At 38.7% G+C, this 25,365-nt stretch overlaps 1 protein-coding gene across 1 annotated transcript in view; it reads left to right on the top strand.

The window, feature by feature from the left end:
- atrnl1a (attractin-like 1a) overlaps positions 1-25,365 on the top strand; it is a 347,237-nt gene that overhangs the window by 141,616 nt on the left and 180,256 nt on the right. The window contains exon 22 of the mRNA XM_033980189.2: positions 12,144-12,196. Coding sequence (XP_033836080.1) covers positions 12,144-12,196 — 53 coding nt within the window. The remainder of the gene's footprint in view (positions 1-12,143; positions 12,197-25,365) is intronic.

The raw sequence follows: 25,365 nt of genomic DNA, 5'->3' as shown, positions 1-25,365 counted from the left end.
AACTCTGCTCTAAACCACAAGAGAACTGACTATAGATCTCTCGAATAAAATGATCTGGGGTCTCATTTATACAACTTTACACAGAAGTCTTACTAAAAATGTTCATTTATTCATATTTTATTTATTTTGAGCAGATTAATGAAGACGAGAAGTCAGTATACATGTATCCTGCACATTTCACATATTTTTCTTATTTAAACACAAAAAGAAAACGTATTAAATGCCGCCTGTGTCTTCCGTTAGACATAAGTTAAATGCTTTGTTTAAGCTTCCTTTTCAGTTGAAAAAAACAATACATATAAATTCCTTTTATTAATGGCAATAACTGCATCAGAAGTTCACTGATAATAAATGAGAAAAATCATATCAGCAATAGTGAGAACACAAATACCAGCGACACAACCAGCACTGACAGGGAGAGGTGCAATATGAAGATACATTTAGACTGGTCTCTCTCTGTACTGCAGAGCATGTCTTTATACAAAATGTGAACTGTATGAATATTTTACTAATTTTTTTTTAATTTAATTTAATTTTTTTTATTGTAAATCCAGAGCATTCCACAGTTTCACCCCACATATAGTCACAGAAACTTTTACGAGTGGTTCAGACGTTAAGTAGGTAGTGTAAAATTTCCATAATCTCTCAGATTATAAATTCTCTCTTTAAGAGTAAAACACTTTTGCATATTACTTGGTAGTAATTTATGTCTTTGAGTGATATAATTACAGTAGAATATTTTACAAGCTCAGGAAATGTTAATAACTTGGACTGGATGAAAAGATCATGGGTTTCAATAAAAATAACCTTGTGAATGATCTGCGCTGTGTGTTTTTGTAATAAAGAATAATGCTCAGTTGAGCACAGGTAATTGTTTCCCCATATTTAAACACAGTACATGAAATAAGGGAGAGTCAGTGAGGAGTATAATGTGTGGAGTGCATCCTGATCAAGATATAGTTTTGGTTGATTGAGAGGTCACTTCAGTGTTACAAGACACCATTTCAATTATTTAATTAATAAACTTAAAAATGAATGAATGCATTTTAAAACTTCTTATGAGTTTGTCATTTTTACACGTTTGCTTTAAGCTTAGGCCTAAATAATGGACTAGCTACATTACAGTCCCTCTGTCTCTCTGCCTCTGTCTTTCTCTCTCCTGTCCTCTCCCTCTTTCTCTCTCATTCCTCTTTTTAGCTCTTGATAGAAAACCAGAAAACTGCTAAGGGGATCACCAGAGGGACATGTGTCGTCTATAGAGTCTCCACAATTTTAAAATCTCAAACACAATTTTGATGCAGAGGAAATGACTCAGTCCCAGTCTCAATACCACAATGATTTTAAACATTATAAAGTGATTTATGACAGAGGTGATAGAAAACCCCTCCTATGTAGTCCCAGTCTAATGAGCCCCATTAGACTGAGTAAGCCGCTTAGGCCTGTCCCTGTCCGTCTGCAGTGTTGCGCCCCCTAGAGACCCACACTTAACCTCCACCCTCTGCTCATCCCATAAACACCAGTGATGTCATCAACTACTCAATACAGTACAATACAGTGACTCAATGATGCAGCGAGATAATCCTCTCAAAGGTGAAAAATAAAATTCTAAATAATTACTCTAAAACGTATTTGGATTATACAGGTATAATGCACTTTACTCATCAATAACAAGTGCTGGAAAAAGTACTGACAATTTATACACACATAAAAGTACTATTATGGCCAGAAATAGCAAAAAAAAAAAACACAAAACAACAACTCAGTTACAAGTAGTGTTGTTAAATGTGTACTTAAGTAAAGTATAAACTACACATGAAAAATACTGGTCAGTTACATTTTAACACAATGTTAGTATCATTTTAGATCAGTCTAGTATGCAAACAGTTTAAAGTTGACAGTATGTAACTTTTTGGAGGTGGCATATCTCACTGTGGAAGAATATAGCCAAAGGAACAACATTTTCATAGAAACAAGCAGGAAACGGCCCTCCTCCAGACCAAATCAGAGTCAGGATTATGGAGATGCAAGCCCGCTCAGTAAGGACACATGCTTTTTATTTATTTATTTATTTTTATGAAAAACAAGGTTTATTTTGGAATTTAAAAGTTACACAGTGGAGCTTTTGACTGTTTACATTATAGATTCCCAGTCAAAGCATCAAAACTATGAATTAGCGCATACTGTAGCTCAAAATATTTAACATTTTTTAAAATAGCTGTCCTTTACTTTGGTCACTGCTTTGCACTTTCTGGATCCTGACAAGGCACAGAAAACCATTTCAGGAGGCTTCATCATGAAGCTCATTGGAGGCTGTGCTGAGCTGTCGACAAAGCAAAGGGTGGATGTCTTCTGTTTGCATATACAATGTAGAGAGTGACAAACATAAAGAAAAACAACACTGAATGACATGAAATCTTTGACTACTAGTGTAATTAATACAATTACCTCCCACTTGTACTTGTATACTTGTGGAAAGTGACTAATTTGTGGAAAGTGACTAATTACAAATACTTTCATTTCTGTCAATGACATATCTTGAGGAGTATATTGTTCTACTCACACATACACAATATTTTTTCTTAACACTTGGCCTGAAATTTAGATTCAACTATTAATTCAATTACCCAACAGATCTTTGGCAGGAGTGCATGTTGAATACTCTCCAATCGCCAAATCTAATCAAATGTGCAGACAGACAGACGCAAAGATGTGATGAGTCTGGGGAAATAGAACCCAGACGTGGGACTTGCACGGGCTCATAAAAGCCTCCAGTTTGGACTCTCTCCCAGAACCACACAGGAGCAGAAGCAACATCTCCTCCACAACTCCCTCTGATCAATGCTGTCACAAACTGCCACTTTTGTTCTTGTATTATGGAATGATATGGGACCCAGTCAAAGTACGCTCTTGTAAATGGAGAGAATACGTTTCATTCATAGTCTGGGGACGTTATATAGGAGATAATAACCATATGTGTGATCCACAAATGTTGAACCTGGGATTGGCTCCACAAGCTTGGCATAATTATGTATTAATTGATATCTAATATGTAAAATAGATTTTTTTGAGCTTTCTCCCATGTTATAATGTTGTTCCCTCATCAAAAACACGCCTGAAGAGATTTTAGTTGCGATCCATGCATGTTTGAGTATTATAGCGATTTCTCCAGGGCCCTATTCAAACCCTCCTTATGGTTAGCAGTTTAATTGTTTATTTATTATTAGGAGCCCCATTAGCTGAAGCAAGCTGCCGCTCTTCTTCCTGGGGACCTATAAAAACAAAAAAAAACAAAAAAAGACATTTAATTTAATAATAAAATGCACATTACAAATACACATTCTTCCAGATCACTCTAAATACAAATGCATGAATAAATATACTTAACACAGCGAGACTCTTAATCTGTCACATTTACAACGGTTTCAGACAGTTCAAACAGTGCTCTTACTATTATCCAAATAAGGTTAATTTAAACAAGTTTTTACCACTTATTTAATTACTTGTGATCTGCTTGAGTGTTGGTTTAAAAAAAGTCCACATCTATTAATGGAACATAATACACCACCCATTTTGTAACATTTATTATTTATATGTTTCCATGTCAGTCTATTATCTACTGTGATGACAAGCAGTTTGGTTTCCTGCACTTGTTTAAATTTAGCTCTGGATTCTTAGTAAGCGAATGTCTCAAAACTATTACAATACAATTAGTCTGTGCTACATTCAACACCAACTGCTCCTCACTTATCACTGTCGATGATGCGGAAGTTTACAAAGTAATAAAAAAATATAAATAAAATAAAAAAACTAAAAAAAACAAAACAGCTGTAGCTTTGTACACACATTGTAATTTTGTACTTAGTATTTGATGATTTATAATATCAAAACATTACTGCTTCAACGCTATGCATCTGTGTATGTGTCTATGTCAGTCGTCTGTGTCAGTGCTGTGCCAGTAGAGCCCAGTCTATAGGCATGAGGAAAATCTAGTAATCTATTCATAAGAAAATGTTTTTTTTTATTTGATCAGAAACAACACTTTCCATTATTTTACTGAGTCATGGTAAGAGACTAATGTGGCGACTGAGGAGGAGGATGATGAGACTCTATTCTTAGGATTTGGATTTATTTGTGATTTGCTCAATTCAATGGAACAACAAGTTTATCTGCAACAAGATAAACTTAGATTTAAAATGTGAAAAATAACAGGTGCTATCTCACCAGTGACCGATTTCAGATGTTTGTTGTCTGGTCCATCCACACCTGGGGGTTTATCTTTCTGTGTTTATCTTTTTTTTTTATCTTTTTTTTGCTTCACTAAGCTTCAGTTTTTGAAACTTGAAAGTGCAATTCTTATCTTTCATAATTTTATCTTTGATAAAGAAGCAGACAACGCACAGACAACCAGTCTATGTTCAGATCCTCCATGAAATAAACTCCAGAACCAGAACTTTTGTCAAACATGTCATATACTTTAAGTACTATCTGCACACAGCAGTTTATAACAACAAGCCAACAGCACAGGGTTTGTATGAGGGAGTGTATTTATAACCAGAATACCTCTATATCATTTTTCCAGGCAATATGTCTTTTATGTAAAAGGCGTCTCCTCCACCATATATATATTATGCTGTTTCCTGTAAATATTATATACATGTATGAAAAACACACCTCAAAATGACAAACCCTGTGTGTTTCAGTCATTCCAAGAATGTTTACATTTTTAGACTATAGATTTTCAATTTCACTCAATTTATTTCTCAAGCTATTTATGTTAATATGTGCAACATTTAGACCTTTCTTTGGTTATATATAACATTCTGTCTGAGTTACCAGGATGTGATAGACTAAAAATCAATCAACAGTGAAAACAATCATACCTCATAAACGTTCAGCTTTATGTCTAATTTAAGTGCTGTTTCTAGGGTGAATCATCAGTTTATTGTGTCTTAGAAAGGCAGTAGCACCTTTTTCACGTGCTGCTTTCATCTTGGCCAAAAGTCCTCTTCTTCTCAGCTCGACTGCTTCAATGTAATCTTTATTGATGTATATTTGATTCCCTTCAGATTTTTGGCCAAAACTGCCAATCTCTATTTGTGCAATTTGACGACAATAGGTGTTGGGCTCACTCTTTCACACTCAGATTTCCCAGTGGCCCTTTCCACTTCCATGTCTCTTTGTAGCTGTAGTTTTTCTACAAACATCTTCTTCACCTTCTCCTCAGAGTCAGCCCAGGTCTCTCCAGGTCATTCAGGAATCCCATCAATGATGATACTATTCCTCTTGGATTGCCCTTCAAAATAATCAACTTTGGCAAAAAGCAGTGATACTCTCATTTATCTTTATCACTTTTTGGTCCATTGTTTCACAGTCCTTATATTTTTTACTGTGCTGGTTTTCAATTCATCTACAACATTTTGTGTGAGTTGTGAACTTGTTTTAATGTCCTGTAACTCTTTTATCATAGAGTGAATGCGGGAATTAGTTTAGTCCATGATCACTTTCCAAAACCTTGAAAGTTGTCTTGCTGCTGCTGTAGTAAAACAGTAAACTCTTCTTTCTGCATCTGCAGTAGTTCATTTACTCGACTTCACAAACCTGATGCAAGTTGCAGTAGTTTCATTAGCAGGATACATAATGAATGTGTGGTGATAGCTCTCTAAAGGGGGAGGACTCATAGCATCAAAAACAAAATTAAATATTTGAATGTTTTAATTGAAAATAACATTTTCAAACAATAAAAGATAACATGGTGATCTAAATAATATATTAGCAATTAATACCCCATAGAAGTGTAATACCCCCTCTTTAAATCTAATCATTAATCACAATTTCACTGAATTTCCAGTGCGATAGAGTTGCTCCCTCATTCTCACATTATTCCCTCTTGACCTCTCTCTCTCGTACTGTACTTGTATTTTTTAGCACAGTTTCACAAAATGTCCGTTTGCTGTGTCCTTGAAGCAGCTTTACCACAGATGAAATATTCAGTACATCAGCACTACGATGAAACAACAGAATCCACAAGCACAGGCCTCTTCCTCACAGTCCCATATTTGTACTGCCGTAAACGTTTCACCGCCTTGATTCACGAGCAGCACTTGCACCATACGTCATGGGTCTGGCACTCCTGCAGGCAGAGGGTGGTACTGCAGCAGTCAGTCTGTGGAGAGCCTATAAACAGCTTTTACTCCCATATAAAGAGTGCAGTTAAACTTGGGCACAGATAGGGCTGATGGAGCAGGTTTAGAGAAGGTGTATACATCTGCACCATAAGCACAGAGCTAAGCACAAATGCACTGGCTTCTTCTTAGCAAGTAGAGACAGTATATCTTTTATGGTAACTGTCTTAAGGGGAGCGTTTATCATGATAATAAAAACTAAAACGTACAAAATGCATCTCCGTAAATCACTTTTACATGATATAACGTACGATTTGTGTGGTGCTGCGAACAGATCTATAAATACATTATTCATATTTTCAAGTTTGTCCATTGCTTTAGATCAGACTTCTGAAGCCACTTTGAAAATCCCATGTGTCTGAGTGTTCCACTACACACAGTCATACTTTTAACATTTTGATAATAATAATGCAGTCATACACACAGCTTTTCCAGACGCTCGAAAGTGGTAAACTATTGGGCTACACTGAGGCTGCCAATCTGTGCTGTTAGCCCCTCAGACGACCAGCAACACAGGCACACACCACATTTATATTAAGCCATTTAGGTGAAGTGTCTTGCCTAAGGACACAACAACTGTATTTGCCACTGGTGCCCCACTGTAGCACCTGGTTTTCCCTGTGGTCTCCCATACAATTAGTAACAAGGCCCAGCACTGCTTAACTTCTGAGTAAATCACTTGCCTGGGATCCAAAATTCACACTTCTTCAGTACAATATGAAGGTGTTGGTCTGGTCACCGGTGAGTTCAGATGGGCATTGATTGACAGGTGGATTAACCAATCAGGGACAAAAAGAAAAGTCTTTTCATGTTCTTTTTCGACTGTTCAAAAACATAACCACGCAGGAAGATTACAGCAGGGCTGCAAGAGGCATGACACCCCTCCCTCTGCTGAAGTGCACATGGTTCTATATTAAACCTACTAAATCAGGGGTCTCAAACTCAAATTATCTGGGGGCCGCAGGAGGCAGAGTCTGGGTGAAGCTGGGCCGCATAAGGTATTCCATAGAAAAAGCTTTGTTAAAATGTTCTCAAAAGTCATCGCTGTTTTCAACATACATAAGGAAATATGCATATTTTTGTGGATATACATCATTATTTGTTGAATCTTTTGTGACGGGAGTACACAGCGCGAGTGTACACGAGTTTGGGGTTTACCGTTTTGGTGGAACCTTCTGCAAGCAACATGGTAATGCCACACTAACATTATACTTTCATATTGTCCTGTGGGCCACAAAATATCGTCTCACTGGCTGCTACATTTCATCTGTTGTCGTAAGGCAGGTAAAAAACATGAAGCATTCAAACTAGACAGCAGCTTTTAAATGTCACTACAGAATCAGCTGCCACTCGATCTCTGAGCTGCAGTACCTGTGTGCATGTGTCAGCGAGCGCAGCTGGACAGACCATTTTTATGTCTGACCATTTTGCGATATGTCCCCGTCTAAATTCCTCCATCTGCCCACCGTTCGCCCACTTTCAGACACTGCATATGATCAGTGCAGCCTGTGTTTGTGCCACAGAGAGCTGCACACACACTTCACTGGACCGAGCTGCAGAGAGGGGGGCACCTGCACAAGTGACCCATGAATAATGCATCATACCTGCGGAGGGAATCCAAGGTGGAGGTCTTCACAACACCAAAAAAATGTCTTATATCATATGGGGCTACAGCAAAACATTGTGTAGCTCTATGGGAGTTTTAAATAAGAATCGCAAAATAGACAGAATGAGGTAAAGGTGAATAGATTTTAAAGTAATGAAGGAGCGCTGGCTTATCACCAAGTCCAGTGTTTGTAAACAGAACGCCCACATTCTTAAGTTGTTGCCAGATGGAACATTTGCTGCAATGACTTTTCAGTGGGGGAGTCAGCATTAGCCGCCAATCATCACAAACTATGAACATTCAGGGCTTGTTGGCAACTGACAACCGCAAGACCAAACGTGCTTTCTAACACTTAACACTTTATAATAACCACTTTTATTAGCCTACTACTAACTACTAATCCTACTACTTAATTAATACCATAAATCCTCCTTAAACATAACCATAACATCTTAATTAAGTAGATAAGCCTGAATCAGTCTAAATAAACCATTTGTAGATGGGGAAGTGTTCCTGCTTTATTCAGGCTGATCAAAGTGTAGATATTATAAATTGTTACTAATGTAAGTAACAATATTTTTTACCAAAAAAAAAAAAAAAAAAAAAAAAAAAAGCACACTGTTTTTTTCTCATTTTGGTTGTGTTTATTGCACTGATAATCTGCCCCTTTCCTTTCTCTGAGCAGGCTTGAATCTCCACAAACCTGACTCTTATTTGGCCTGAAGAGGGCCTCCTCCTTGTTTCCATGGAGATATTCTTCCTTTGGCTATAATCTTCCACAGTATAGGGTGAAATCGATGTTTAATCTATGGAGAATCTCTTGAAGTATGGTTTTAATTTCTTTTTCTGTGGAATCATGCAAAGTTACATGGTGTTGCTTTAAGTAGATAAGCTTGAATCATTCTAAATAAACAAATTGTTAATTGTGAATTAAGTCTGTATTCATACTTTACCAAGGCTAATTTAGATGTAGTTATTATAAAGGCGTACTGGTTGTGGATAAATACTGCCCCACATATGATGCTTTCTTATGGATTTAATTCTCTTTTAAATATGTTTTTGGTCACCTTGGGATTTTTACTTTGTCTGCATTTGGAAAATATTACTATAAACTGCATTTAAGTTTCCAATAAGACATTTAGACATTGGAGCTCCCTCTGTTGTCAGCAATGGGAAAGAACCATGGCAAAGTAAACAAATGTAACACAATTTGACCTCAGAATGAGTCCGGTGATGGTTTATAGGTTTAAAAACTGAGCAGGAGAAGTCCAGGCTTTTACCTATGATGCAACAAAACTGGTAAAATTCAGAGCATTTTTGAGACTCAGAGAAAATGACACTGGGTTAATGAAACAAGCCCGAATGAACAAAAATACAAATTCAGGTATGTTTTTTTGATATGTGGACAACAATGTACCACCATTTAAAGCTCTTTTGTGTAATAATATGTTGTTGTTGTTTTTTTTACACCCACAAAACTTATGCTCCTCTTACCCAGAAGGGAGAATCAACCTTTTTTTTCACTTGTCAACAATATTTCATGTAAACTCCAGTGAACATCCTTCCAATTGCATTTTCTAGTCTTTTGAAATTTGCATAATACACTTGACCATAAAGTAATTTTGGATTATACTTCTTCCTCTTCTTTTGTTTACACACTGAACACAGTTTTCCCATTAGTGGCCTGTTCCCATGCCTCCTCCTCAGATGTGATTACTTTAGCTGACTGTTAAATTTCACATTATCTTTAGGAGTTTTAAACAGTCGGAGGCCAGAGGGAGCCATCACACAGAGCCATCACCTCCTCTGAAAAATGCATCACGGTTCTACCACAAAATCAATGCTTTTTTGTTGCTAATTGCGTTGCGGTGCAGCTAACCGGACGTTAGAGAGTCTGGCCCACCCAAAGGTCACATCAGCCAATTACAGCCCATCAAAGTCTGCTCTGATGCACCACTGAACTAGGGAATGTCACATGCACTTTAAAGACGCTGTACCTGATTTTTACTGTCTTAAAACATAAGAAAGAGAAGTACTTCATTTTAAACAGTTTGCAATGGTTCAAAGTTACTCCTCACTTACCTTGTGCATTGAGAGCATCCTAATTATCCACCACAATGAGTTTATAAGTGGTTTTCTCAACTCTTGGTAGTGCTAACAACAACTGCAATGCCAATAATCCACCTCCTGATTCCTGAACAATCAAAAACAAAACACTACAGTTAGATACAGACAGTATACAGTGGACTTATTTTGATCTCTACATTTCTTACACACTATATCTGTTTTGGGGAAGATATTTTTTGCCCAGATACATGGAAAAAAAATCAGGTACCATGGCTTTAATATGATTCTGCCATATGACGTTTAATTACAGGTAGGAAATTACATACCAATAGTTGTTTTGGGAGATATTAAAATCTAATTATTGTGAATACAGTCTATGAAACAAATTTTTAAAAGGCGGCAAAAGACCTGATTAATTACATAAACAAAACAAACTTGCAGTAGAACCTTTCAAAATCTGGGTAATTATTCAGGAAATTCAAGTTGTGCATACAACTTGAACCTAAAAAAAAAAAAAGCATGTGTTTTAGCACATTTCTGATTGGGATAATTAACAAAAACAACTACTGAGTTATTCATTTTTCTCAATATCTCCCAAAAATCATGTGTTTCAGTTTGAGTGTTTTAGTGATCCAGGCACTATTTGAACGCTCCTTGCGGTTAGCTGTAAGATTCTCTGCGATGTTCAGCCCACAAGCCCACATCACCCATACTCCCACGTGATAATTCTCCACAAACATACAAAAACATTATACAATACTGTAAACAACAACTTGACAAGCCTGATGTGATGTGCAGTAGTTTCATTAGCGAGATGTATGCCGATTGTGTTGTAATAGCGCTCTGAAGAGGGAGTGACTTAGCATGGGGAGCAAACAGAAATAAAATACCTCCTTTTTACCACTGATGGCACTGTTTCTTTTGTTATTTTGTTATTTCCTGTTTTATACATACAAAGGAGCAGTCTGGAGCAACAGGAACATGCAATGAAACAAAACAGCTCCACATAGGTCTTTGATTAGGAGGAAAGTATTATGGGATGGCCAAAAGTTTAATCTCTGCAGCATTTAGCCACAGTCTCACAGGTCACATATATGATGTACTTGTGACAGTCGACTGAAGTGTCAGTGTCTTGTTAAGTTTCCGCTGGAGGCCTGGATGAACCTGATCCATTATCACTGGAGTCTCTGTATGTTCACACATGTGTTTCACACATACAGTATGGTGTAAGGTTGGGCCTGATAATGATGTGCTGTGTATGAAGTCCCTGAGAACTGACAACTTTTGACAAATATAGGCAACCAGTGAAAAGTGTGAACATGTGTCTTTATAAGATAAGATAAGATATGCCTTTATTAGTCCCACAGTGGGGAAATTCCAATTCCATTATTTTCAGGACTGTTGACATTCACTGAATTTCACTGAATACATCAAAACTATGAATGAACATATGGAATGTAGTAAACAAAAACATTGTTGCTCTCTGTGGAGTAACCCCATTGTGCACTAGGTTTAGTTCTGTTCACTTCACTTTCACCACACATCTTAAACCTCAAACACCACACCCTGAGTCACGTGTGAGACCATCAACTGACCAAACTAATTATCTCCTTGACAACAAACTTCAAGTGGACAGAGCCTCGTTGACTTCCCTGGTGCAAAGCATGAGTGTCTCTTGTGGCTACATACACCGTGAAGACTTTGCGCTGGTGGTGGAGGAGAAAAGGCACAGACACAGACAGAACAAGGCTTAGCTGCACACACCACCTGTTTCAAACACTTGACCATTCACTGCGCTCCAGAATGCTCCTGTTGGGTTCACACTGGCTCAAGCACCACTCTCTGACTGAATGCTCTTTTATGTCGACTTTTATGTCCGTGTGACACTGACCTTAGTTTAGAGATTCTTCAAAATAGCCTTTAACCTTTGCTTTTATCACTGTTTGCACTCTTACCATTTCTTGACCTTGACAAAGCTCAGCTGTGAATTGAAAACCGTTTCAGGAGACTTCATCAAGAAGATCATTTAGAGAAGGACAAGAGTTTGCAGAGCTGTTGACAAATCACTGGATGGCTACTTGAGTCTAAAATATAAAACATGTTTGTTGAGTTGTGTACATGTTTTTTGTTTGGTACATAATTCTACTTATCTTGCTTCATATATTTGATATCTTCAGTATGTATCTACACTAGAAGAAATATAAATAACCTGTACCCTACAGGTATACACAGACAGCTGTGGTCCTACTTGAAGATGACTAACTGTCTCCTCTGTGTCCTTTTTGCAGGTGTGACTCAGAGAACCGTTACCTTGGCAACCCACTGAGAGGAACATGCTACTGTGAGTACACACCTGAGCCCTTTCACATGACACTACTGTGGTCAGCATCTCCACGAGAAGAACCTATGCTCCCACAGCTTAATCTTCCCCTGTTTAGAATGTACATATTTATTTTTTTAAGGGGGACTGTTTTCTCACACCGCAGTGATTTTTAAAACCACATTTAAAATTATTTATTTTAACTGTAAGGCTTGGTTGTGAACCAAATATCGGCTAAAATTCAAACATTTTAAATGTCTGAATGACTGTGACTGGAGTGTAGTCATGTCTTTCCGTGGTGCACACTTGAACGTCACTCGAGTCGTAACTGCTCCACACTACGAGACGGAAGCAGCTGTGACTGTCTTCAACTAGTGATGACTGGGAGAGACGACTTATGATATTTGTGAGTTCACAAACTCATGAGAATCCACCTTGGCAGGCTCCTACACTCTGGCTCTTCTGTCCCACCCTCCATGTGCACACCCTGGCTCTTCTCTCAGCCCCCCTCCCTGTGCACACCCTGGTTTCTCTCTTAGCCCTCCTCATGTGGTGGATAAACACACTTCGGTGCAGAGAGAGAGCCTTATGTTTCCAGATGCTCCAGGATCACTCAGACTCAGCTCATTTGCACTAAATAGCAGTTTTCTTCCTCAGAGGACAGACCAAGGAGGAGCGCACTTCTCCAAACACATGTGCACATGATATACACAAGCCACACACACACCTACAGACAAGCCCACAGACATACACTCCAGCAGCTTTCTCTTTGTAGCAGCTCTTTTATTTGTCATTATAAAAACACATGTTGTTCAGCAAAAACACATAGATTAGATGGAGAGTCCTGAGCTGCTGTGACACTGTACATCACTTTATGATCCATCCTTTTCCGTCATTTTTTTAAGACAGGAGGAATCTAGTCTAATCTGCACATGCAGACAGTGAGAGGATGTGTACACTCTTCATAGAACGGCCTTGTCCAGGGAACAATTCAAGGATCTTTTTGCTTTGAGGCAAGAGTGCTAATCACTCAACTGGACAAAAGTTTTTGATGGAGTGCAGTGTTTGTCTGCAGCCTAGTGTGAAGCACACAACTATTTATGGATTAATCACAATGCATTATGGTCTATATTGACTGCTCTAGTGACCACCGATGCCCATTACTTTTCAAAATGCATTATGGGAAATGCAGTGCACTACATTTTCACCAAATGGGCATTTGAACACCACAAAAAATGACATGACCCCTAAAGAGTGCCCTAAGGAGGGGATAGTGTGGACACTCAGACAAAGCCTATGCCACAAGTTTTGTTATAATAAGTAATGGTCCCATTTAAATCCTGGAGAGAAGTTTCCTACAATCATGATGTGTAGTATTGTCTACTGACTAAATTAGAGAAATACATGACTGTAAAACTTGGATTTGCTGATTATAGGAAATTACATCCATTTTGTTCAATATTTCCTACTTTTATGATTAACTTCCAAGACCCTTAACACACTAATGCCTAATGTTCAGGTACCTTTATTTATACCAGCAGGTAGAATTGATTTGCAGCTGGATTTGGCTTCCATACGTACAGACACACAAGTAACATAAAATCAATAGGAAATATGAAAGTGTCCCACAGTGCTGTTTAAAACATGATACAAGAATAAAAAAAAAGCCCATGACTAAGACATGTCAATATAAAGAGTGCCACAATTAAACAATTAAGGTGCAGTTTACAGTTTATTTAGCAAACATGCTTAGCTCTGCATCTTGACCTTTGCCCAGAGCGAAAGAGCTGAAGGTCATTGTGCAAATGGTGCGCTGCATTGTTTAAAATGTCTCTGCTGTCTGGAATACAGGAACTTAGGGTGCAGCTGAAGGTGTCCAATTACCTTACTGAAGCATTTAACAATCTGGGAAAGCAGATTTTTGTTTTTGAGAGAGACGGCCAAACCACGAGACCAGACAAAACGATAAAACAGATTCAAAGAGTGATAAAAAAGTCATCATGGTCTTATCAATGTTTAAAAACGACAATTTTCTCAAAGAGTCCAATCTCTGGTGGTCCTTCTTTACCACAGCCGCACTGTTCTCAAATAAAGTTACCTGAACCTGTATCAATCCCCATAAGACCACTGAAAACGCTGGATTGGTGCATTGTGTAATAGTATGTAATAGGATCTGAACATTTTGTCTCATAAGTCGTATTAGTAGATTTTTATCTCTCCACGCGCTCATAGTTTTGCTGTTTTCTTCCCTTTTGTACAGTTCAGGTTCGAGTCACCCATGTGGCTTGGTAAACACGTCCGCACACACACATGCACACACACATGCCTTTATTAATATTCTGAGGCAGCCGAATAGGGTTCAAGTCCTGTCAATGTCAATAGCCCTCTGTGTGAGTGGCTATGATTGTTTGGATGATGGAGGCTGAAAGGACACAGCGCAGAGGACAAGCAGAACAGAGCCACACTAAATCTGTTTCTCATCAACAACAGTGCGCTCACACAACACACACACAGTCTTTACATCGACTGTAGAAATTGAACGTTTCAAGAATATTACTCAGTTATTACTCTAAATAAAACAATTTAAGGGGAACTATGTATGTATTTAGATGGAGGGACAAAACCTTTTCTTCTTGGAGATGTTGTTTTGCCTGGAATGTTCCACAAAATGGCATCAAACTTTGCAATTTCCATTTATTTATTTATTTATTGGCTACTTAACTGTGTAGATGATGTTTTAATTGTATTATCTACTGCTCCTGGTAATTTTTTGGCAACTTCAGTGCAAACTAGGTAAATTTAAAGCTTTGTGGTCAAATATGTCTCAGTCTAAGTTCTTGCTGCCTTCAGTGGCCTCTGTAATTTCAGGTAACATCACAAAAGACTGCCCTGATTACAGCCAGGTGTTTGTAATCAGAAACACCTGGCTGGGCAGGGCAGTCTTTTGTGATGTCACCAAAGGAGCGGCGTTTGAAGTGTGGATACTTATTAGGCCTATCACGCTGTCACTTATATAGGTGACCACAGGCCAGTTGTGATTCACAATCAAACCATTGCTCCAGTCGACTCGTACAAGGCTGAAGTGTTTTATTGACAATAAGTGGAGTGCACAAGTGCAGTACCTGTGCAGTAGAGTACAACGATTATACTTCTGGGTGAACAGGAGCCCCTGTCCCTGCAGAACATCTGTGAGCAGGCCACTCTGCGTCAGGACAGTAAGATCCCGAATGACCCTGTGCACACTCTGTACTCAGAGTGTGAGTTATTACCTTCAGGGAGAAGGTTCAGGGCCCCCTGCTGTCACATGAACAGACTCCTCCAGACTCAGAAATCCTTTGTGCCAGTGTCTATTAGGCTACTGAATATGAATAGGTCATTTTTTAACCTGAATGCTGCACTTTATTATGCACTGATGAATTGTAATGAACCTTATTATGAACCTTATTATATTATTAACCTTGTCCTCTATGTATGGACTATGTTACATATGGCCCAGCACTGATGATGGCATGGGTGAATCGCCCAACATAAATGTTCTACTATAATATAGTAAATAAGATAATGTATTGATAATAAAGTTAATCTTGACATTAGTCAAAATAAGAAAAAGTCCTTTGAATTTAAAGATTACATGAGGTCAGAGTACCATGAGGGGTTTACACAAGAATAAGTCACTAAATGCATTTGTTCGTCGACGCTCCAGTTTAAATCTGGTCTGAATGGTCACTACCTAAACCCCAACACCTGCAGACAATTATTAATCACTGCTAGTGCAGCCTCTGCAGCTCAGGGAGGGGACGTTCTGAGCTTTTACATGAGGCATGGTTTGTCTATATACTAAGAATGAGGGAAAACTTGTATGTGTCTCCTATCTGCAGGTTAAGGTAGTGGTGACCCAGGTTCAGTTGTGTCTGTAGTACGTTTTTTTTAACCCAATAAGAGCACAGGTTACATACAGTTCCTTTAATTCACACTCACTTGACTGCTCCATCTTTTATAGCTCTGTATTGTCAACACACAATCTCTATCAAAACCCACACAGTATTTTCACATCCTTTTGTATTTGCTCTGCTGCTCGCTCCACTCTTCAGCTCCCACCCCTGTCTGCACTTTATCTTTACAGCTCCAGTTCTGATAAACCCCAGTTTGTTTGAACAAGCCTATCGGACGACTCACGCACACACCACTATAAATGTTATCCTTAAAAGCCATCTATTTCCCTGTACTCTGCAGAACGCAGAGGCTAGGGTCAACATCGGCTCCAAATGTCAATGAAAGAAAGTGCTCATAAAGTGCTTTCTTGATAAGTCCCAATGACAGGCGCATTATGAGGGACCAGTGACAGCAGAAACAGGAGTTACATGATCTGAGAAGACATTTTGTGGCGAGGAAGAGGAGCAGCTGTGGTTTTGAGGGGGGAGGCTCAGAGGCTCAGTAGGAGGTCCTCTCAAAGTGACACCAGCATGAAGTTTGGACAGATACTAATGATGCTGCGAGATGCAGATGTGAAATGATGTATTGTTTTGACACAATGTAAAAAAAAAAAGAAAACGAAAATAAGAAACAAACGTCTAAGGGTTCACTGGGTATTTGAAGATATAAGTTGAATGTATTAAAATAGGCTCACTTAAAGATTACAGTTCAGTTTTGAAACTTAATTAAAGATGCACTGTTTAACTTTTCTGGTGAGGGTTTCACCCCAAGCTTGTCTCCATGAAGATGTCATAATTTTGCCTGGTATACTACGTACTACAGGATGGCATTAAATGTATCTATCTTGTATTTAGTCAGTTAATGATGTAGTTATTACTCAAAAATACCTTGAAGAACATGTATTATGTTGGTGGTGGTCTGTGGGGCAAATGGTGCAGACTGGCATCCTTCCTCCTGTCAGTCTGTCCCAGGGCAGCTGTGGTTACAATAGTACCTTATCACCACCAAGAGTGGAGTGAATGAATAATGCAATGTTAAAAAATGTAAAAAAAAAAAAATCTTCCAAATACTTGTTGCTCTAAGAATCCACTGGTTAACTGACATGACACCAGGTGTTTTTAATGATCGGTTTCGTTTTCTATGGGTAAGCATAAACCAGCCCCCCGTACAATTCACAGACGATCCCTTTGTCTAAAATGCATTTGAGGACATGGGCTCCTTGTCTTTCAGACAGACGGATTTAGGAAAACACTAAAGCGTTATTTTAAAGGTGGTACTTTAGAGCGAAGACTGTCATTTTGCTGAGGACTATTCAAGCATCTCTGGATCTATTGTCTTTAAGCTCAGAATCTATACTTAATGTACACCCTATTATCAAAAGTTCAGGGGAAGTTTTGCTCAAGTTATACAAGTTGGAGATGGAGGAGTGTTCACCTGTGGAACGTTTTAACAGGTTTCATGATAGGCAGGGTCTTGTCTCTCCCCCACGAACTTTCCTGGTGGTGAAGCGGGTCTTCTTTATAGTTGCTAACATCCTGTTGTAGGTTGTTGATGTGGTAATCAGGAGGATGATCTCTCTCCTTTTCTCCATCAGACATACCATATTAAGACAAACATGGTGAGGTGAGGCATCTAGTGAAACCACAGCCTCCTACAACATTCATTTAGATATGGAACAGTCTGCACTCAGCGTCTTTTGAAGTTGCATGTACCACAGGGCCACAGGTCAAACAAGAGGGTATTTTGCCTTGTGGTTATTTGGCCTACATTCAAAACAGGTTATTTCCAGCTTTTGCAAAGACTTAACTGATGGTAAAAATAACTATTGATCACAAATGACTTTACAGTGCTTGTAACTATCACAATATGTATTTATATGTAATTATTTAGTAGTGATTTTACCATCTTGTTAGATACAGGTAATATAATAATATCAAGGCACAAGTACACAATTTGTCTCATGTATCTGAGAAAAAATGTGTCTTGCCTCAGTACAGACATATTATATAACTAGCCTTTAAGGTTCACTGTGTAATGTCGGCATTTGATAAAAAACAAAAAAACAAAAAACATTTTATTGTGTGCAGCTGAGGTACACAGTTAGCATGCTGTTGCTGTTGTTAGCTCTACTGTGATGGCAAAACTCTGCTCTGGTCTCTGAAAGTTGTAAAAAGCACTTACAAACTCATTGTGGTGAATAATTAGGATGCTCTTTATGCATAGGTTAAGTGAGGAATAACTTTAGACCACTAGGCCATGTGTTTTTCACATTTTTTACACAGTACAAATCAGGTACATTCCCTTTTACATTTACCACCGCAAGATTAGAGATTTACTACACTTCTTGTAGTGTGCTCAAATCTGAACTGGTAATTTTAGGAATCTGCAGTTTTTGCTCAATTCACACTGTTATGATCCTTCAGTAGACTCCAAAGCTGTGAGTTATAGCTAAAGTCAAGAGGGTGCATAGTGAGCAGTCCAACCTTGAATTCAGCTTTGCTTTGATAATGGCTTCCTGTTCAGACTTAAGTATTTGGGCTGGAGAGTTCACCTGCACTTGTCCCTGTGCTGCAGAGCTGTTGTGTGCAGACAGGAGGTCACACTCTCCTCCCAGAATACGTCAGATGCAGGTGAAATAGTGCCTGTAGTCCTCATTGTGCACTGATGGATGGAGCTATCCTGTGTGAAGGTTTATAGAGCCACGGCCTTCACTGGGACAGGGGGGCACAGGAGGGTTAAGCTCTCCACAATGATGGACCATGGTTTAATAAATGCTGTTTTTTCTACATACTATAGCTTAAAAAGGAGATATGGCCGAAGTGCCCAAAGACTTAATTAAAGGTATTATCTGTAGTCTGCCCTCTTCCTTTAATTAAAAAAATGTATTACAATAACACCTGAACCTGGGTTGCCAGTGCAGACAGAGGATACATACAAGTTTTTCCCATTCTCAGTATATGGACAGGTCGCCTCACGTGAAAGCTCTGAACCTCTAGATTTCACTCAGTAAGTTGCAGAGGCTGAACTAGCACTGATACATGATTGACTGCAGGTGCTGGGGTTTAGGTAGTGACCATTCGGATAAAACTTTAATTTTTCCCATACCTTCCACCTTCTACTTGCCTTCTCATTCAATGGATTTTTTTTTTCTTTTTCTTAACTGTGTTTACTAGTTACCACATTGTAGACAGAACCTGAGGAATATTCGAAGTAAGATGTGTTATATGGCAAAGAAAAAATGATGAAATAACTCTAAACATGTTTTATGTTTTACATTCAAATCTAAAAGGAAGTCAACACCCTTTGCTTTGTTGACACTGCTGCAAACTCTTGACCTTCTTTCAATGAGCTTCATGATGAGGTCTCATGACAAGGTTTTTGCTTCACACGTGTGCATTATTTTAGTTCCCAACCTTGTTCCCCAGAGCTTTGTCTAGTCAGAGGGTCAGTTCATCAAAGCCATTATTTGTGCAAAGTTAATAGTAAAATTCCCTCAGAAATTATTGGAAAATTGCTATGGGAGCATAAGCACCTAAATTGTGTGTCTGCTTGAAATAAATGCTCTGTAATTTTGTAATGATATTGTAATAATGCACTTGTGGAGAGCGCCGCTTTCGACTGGTGGTGGGGAGTCCAGCAAGTCTCCAGTTCATGCAGGGGGGGCTCAGACAAAAAAAAAAAAAAAAAGGTTGGGAACATGATTAGTGGATTCCCATAGTGTGCAAAGCAGTGATCAAAGCAAAGGGTGAACTGTATTTTGAAGAATCTCAAATCTGAAACATGTTTTGAGGCATTTCCACTTTTTTGTTTACTACATTCCTTGTGTTCATTCATAGTTTTGGTTCCTTCAGTGAGAATCTACAATGTAAATAGCCCAATATCTGAAGAGAGGCCTGTGGGTGGGTCCAAAGCAGTGGACAATAAAATATGTCTAATCTAACAAATGGTAATTATCCCTTGGCTGCCATCCTAAAAGTTTACATTGAGCCCACAGACTGTATAATAGAAGTGAACTAAATGAGCGTGACGTGCAGTTTGGTTGCTATCAAATTAAGCCAATCGATGTGAGCAGTTATAGTGGTTAATCTGCACCCAGGGCCAATGTTAGGAAATCCAAGCACAAAACCTAAGAGCCAGTCAGATGAGGTTGCACTGCTGGTTTGCAGGGGGTAGGCACCAAACAACCTGTTACTAACACTAGCAACGGCAACCTCAGCGAATGAAGGCACCTGATTGGTCTGTTATTTATGTTCATATCTTGATTTGCAGACAAAGTAGCAAAATAAGTATATCAATAACACCAGGATCATGTAGAGCAGGTTACGACAATCATTTTAAGGTCAGAATGACAAACCTGACAGCAGCGGTTGCAGAAAGAAGGGTGACAGTTTTTCAATAGAAAATTGATGCCAGACCACGAAGGAACCACTTCACACTCATACTCACGTCCCATTTGGAACACTGTGGCTAGCAGGTTACTGTACCTTTGTCCATTTATATGTACAGTCTTTGATTGAGTCTTATGCATGTTTAATAATGTGAGCTACAAATTATTCCATATTGTCACATTTTATTGCATATATACAGTACCAGTTGTACCACTTACTACCACAATACCTACAACAAAAGTTTGGACACATCTTTTCTTTCATGGTTCTTCTTTATTTCCATGATTATTTACATTGTGGATTCTCTCTGAAGGCATCAAAACTATAAATGACATATATGGAATGTAGCATAAAACAAGCTCAAAATAACACAACTTATTTTTGGCACTTTTGGCATTTCTTGACCCTGATAAGGCATGTAATGAAAACTATTTCCTTGAGAGAAGGCCAAGGGTTTGCAGCTCTGTCAACAAAGCAAAGGGTGGATACTTTGAGGATTTCAGTATAAAACATAAAACATTTTCTTTGATATCATTGAAGGACAAAATAAGGGACAAAGGACAATTACTTATGTGGCGTGTCCTGTTTACGCCGTTATTATTATTATATCATCTTTCAGGGTTAACTTTATGTTGTAGTTTTACAAGTAGTTCATAGAATATAGATGAAAAGGCAGGAGACTGTGTGGACGTGTTATGCAAAAGAAGCTTATTACAAATCACAATGGTCTGGGTGAAAGTTCAACACACAACATTATCACACACGGTATTGCCTATCCAAACCCTGGTGATACTTCCACATAAAGAGTTTAAATAACCTCTGTAGTGCGTCATATTGAAGGACATATTGAAGGACTGCGTGTATATCAGAAGATTATATGAAACATGTAGACGCTATATTGAATCGCACAATATGACCCACATCCAGTTTGACCCGATAACATATGTGATTATTCTGTTATTCTCTCATTATTTATTCTGCTTTTGCACCTTATTTATACCCAATCCTACTATATATTCTTCACTACCGCCGTATCAGATAGCATTAGAAGATTCCTGTCTGGCATTGCAATCCATAATCGCATTGTTGTTTATCACCTCCATTCCGCGGGGTCAGGTGGCCTCCTCCTCTATGCATTAGTACGTCTCCCTGACCTGTGCTCCGGACGCGTATACAATTCGCAGCCCGCTCCTCCCCGCACGCTGTCGACACGGTGGAAAATGGCAAATAATGAGTAGTTAACAGGCATTTAATGAAAGCGGGCGCGCAGACAGACACAGTGACATTGTCGGGAGGTCACAGCTGTTTGGGGATTCTATTGGCGAGCGGCTTGCGGTGGTATAAGATTATTGAGGTTTGTGTTTTCCCCTCTTTTCTCTGGTCTTTTGTCTCATATAGGGGGAATCAGCTTACATGCTATGGTAATGCGATCAGCCATCTGTGAAGCGGAGAAATTGCGGCACGCTGTTTCAATTGGTGGAGATGGGGTTTGCGATGTTAGATTTTTGTCTTATGAATATTGTGTGAAGAAAAGTGGGAAAGTGTTCCTCCTTTAACCAAACAAGTGGTGATTCAATTACTGTGCCTGTCTAAATATGTTTGGCTCCTGAACATTTCGTAGTGTCCAGGGATAATAGTGGCTCTGTGGTTAGTTTTCTCCTGCTATTGTAAAAGTCAGTGGTTTGTCTTAGGTTTTTAACACTACTATTTTTTTCATAAATCTACCTGGTCATTCTATAGTGCAGCAGAGCAAAAGGTTTCCACAGGGACACAGTGTGAGTTAATTTAAATTGGTGGTCCGAGAGGCCAGTGGTGCAGATTACCAGCTTTGGCTACAATAACTTACCACCACCGAGTATGGAGTGAATGAAAAATGCACTGTAAAGCTTTGAGCGTATTGAAATGTGCGATGAAAATTCATTGCATGCGTATCCGATAAACAGCACCTGAGTCACTAGCCCTCTGTGTCGAGTTTGTATCCCACCAGGACATTACTGTTTGAAGGATGGGTCAAACATTTACCTTAAAGGAGACGGATTATGCAAAATGGACCTGAGTTATGAACCATGACTGACAAAGTGAAATCTCTCTTCAAAACCAAACCCCCTGCTGCTCCTTTTGATACAGAGTTATTCCGTTCTGCATACAGGCCTAACATGTGTCTATGATCATACGGAAAAGAATAAAGTGAGCAAGGGAAATAAGTGTTCTAGGGTCACTGGCCTGTTGACTTAAAGTACATTAAATTATTCTTACAGTATATTATTCAAGTGTCTCTATCTATAAAGCGAAAAGGAATAGATTAAATATTTCCACATGCTTTGGTGAGGTTATGTCGCCATAAAGCATCTGGTCTGAGGGAGTCTTTGGCACAAAACTTTGCTCCTGCTAAGAGATTTTTACTGTCAATTGGACATGCTTTGTGCCACCAATAAAGTTGTAACTGGGGGTTTGGTGTTTTTTGTTTTTTCTTCTTGTTTATTCTGTAATGTCATGATGCCCTCTGATTTTTTTTTTTTTCTGCATTTATTCCTTTTTGTCATCCATCTGATAAAACTGTACTATGCAGCTACTGGATGTCTAAAACATAAAGGGAAATCTGTAACCTTTTATTTCCAGAATTATCATAATCACTTTGCACAATACAATAATAGACTCATTTTTTTTTACTTTATAACAAGTGCCTAAATCTTATCTAGTGGTTTGAGCTTCATCTTTGAACATGGACTTGCTCAATGCCAAACCCAACAAATGCTCAGTCTACTGTCAGACCAATCCTTCAGACAGAGGCTTTATTCCCCAAAACATGCAGGGAGGCTTTGAAATCTGATTTTCCTCTGACCTTTCCTTCCCACAAAGAGCCCAGTCATTTGTCTGTTCTCCTGAGGGTTCAGATACAGATTCAGTTTGAATTGGGGGTTGTTATAGTCAGTGGTAATGGGTTAAATAATATTGGCCTATAAAATGTTGTGATGCCATTTGAAACCCACCAGTAGCACTCTTACAAGCCCAAAGTGCTCTATATTCTAGTCCAATAAAATACATTAAGAAACACATAAAAACAATGAATTAAAAAAATAAATTAAAAAAAAATTAAAACATTGGTAAAAGAATGAGTCAGCTTAACTCATATCAAAAGCCAGTGAGAAAAATGTGCGTCTTTAACAGTGATTCGTTCTAGTGACTCAGCAGATCTAATACTCAGTGTTAGGCTGGACCCTGCCTCAGAGAAAGCTCAGGCTCCTCTGCTCTTCAGTTTGATCTGGTAGATAGTGCACTGATACTGAGACTGGAGTGATGTGTGGGTGGCTGGGGTGACGTGTCTGTGGCGTTTTTATCCCTGTAAACAACCATTTAATAGAGGCCAAATTAAAGTAAAGTCCAAACTAAAGAAAATTGTAGTAATCAACATATGAGTCACTCTTTCAAAGTTGATTAGTCTTTCAAAGTCTATTACTGCAAGCCACAAAAAGTAAAATGTTTCCATTAATTATCCGTCACCAACAAACTGATTAAATCAGGATCATTATGGAGGCTTTTTTATTCTGTTCAGACTAACAGCAGGACCTTGGGGCCAAATGGTATTGGTTAAAATATAACGCTTGTTTCAATGGAAAACTAAGAAGGCTGTGGTGGGATTCAAACCCAGGACCTTCTGATTACTACACAGGTACTAGGACCAACCACCATGTCAATTGCAGATCTCTACTTTTTTATGTATTTCAAAAGCAGAAAGATTACTTCATTGATGGTATGTATTAGGGCTGTCTCATAAGGAGGCATTCCTGGGTGGGCCTGTACCCCGTACCTCTTGGTTAAGAGCTGAGTATGCTAGTCATTTGTGCCACAGAGACTGTGTTGGCCCTGGAGAATGAAGCATTGATCTCTCTACCTTTGGCACGCTAAGTGAGTGCTTTACCATTTGAGCTAATTCCCTTATTTCTCCAAGCAACAAAAAGTAAAATCTTTCCATCAATTGTCCCTCACCAACAAATTGAAAAACAAGTATTGATCTGCAGTTAATGGGGATCATTATGGATGATTTTTAATCTGTTCATACACCGTGTACCTGCAGTACCTTTGAGTACTGGTGTTGTAGGTTTTATCTTCCTTTTGGCTTTCTTGTAAATATAAAACTTGTTTGAAAGGACAACTGAGAAGACACTGCTGAGATTTGATCCCAGGATATCCTGTTTACTAGATAAGTGGTCAAAACACCTAAGTCACAGTGCCATGACAAATGCAGTTTTCAACTTTTTTGATCTAAGGCATTAGCGGCGAGGGTCACTTCAGTGATGGTACATATACATATATGGCTACAGTTGTAGTAGTTGACCCCTCATTCATTGCTGCTTGTGCAAAAAGTCAGGAGTACATTGCTTCTTCATCAAACCTGTGACTCAAGAATGTTACCTACTCAGCCACTGTGCCAGTGTCTTCCAATAGAACTTTCCACAGTTACTAAAAACAGATCACATGGCAAAGCATTATGGGATACCTGCTTAGACAAATAAAGCAAAGCTGGTATGTCCTCATCTGTCAAAACAACCTCATTTGCACTTGTAACATTCTGTAACATTAATGTGTTTATTCATACAACATATCTGGTTTTACAGTGTTGTGTATGTGTCATGTGGTGGTGTGTTTGTCTTTGTTTGGCTGTTACATCAAATGTAAAGTCAACTAATGAAATTTACCAACAGCCATGTATGCACTGAGGCTCAAATTCACCACCTTAAGCCCAAACCGGTTGTGCCTCACCATCTACCATATTAAGAACTGTTCGAATAGTCCGCTGAGTTACGAAAGAGTTGGGTAAGAGTTTCCTTTCATAGCTCCTTAAGCATAGTAACCTTGGGAGCTTCCTAA

This window comes from Periophthalmus magnuspinnatus, chromosome 15 (genome assembly GCF_009829125.3).
Source record: "Periophthalmus magnuspinnatus isolate fPerMag1 chromosome 15, fPerMag1.2.pri, whole genome shotgun sequence".
Classification (NCBI taxonomy): Eukaryota; Metazoa; Chordata; class Actinopteri; order Gobiiformes; family Gobiidae; genus Periophthalmus; species Periophthalmus magnuspinnatus.
This window is presented reverse-complemented; position numbering and strand designations above follow the sequence as displayed.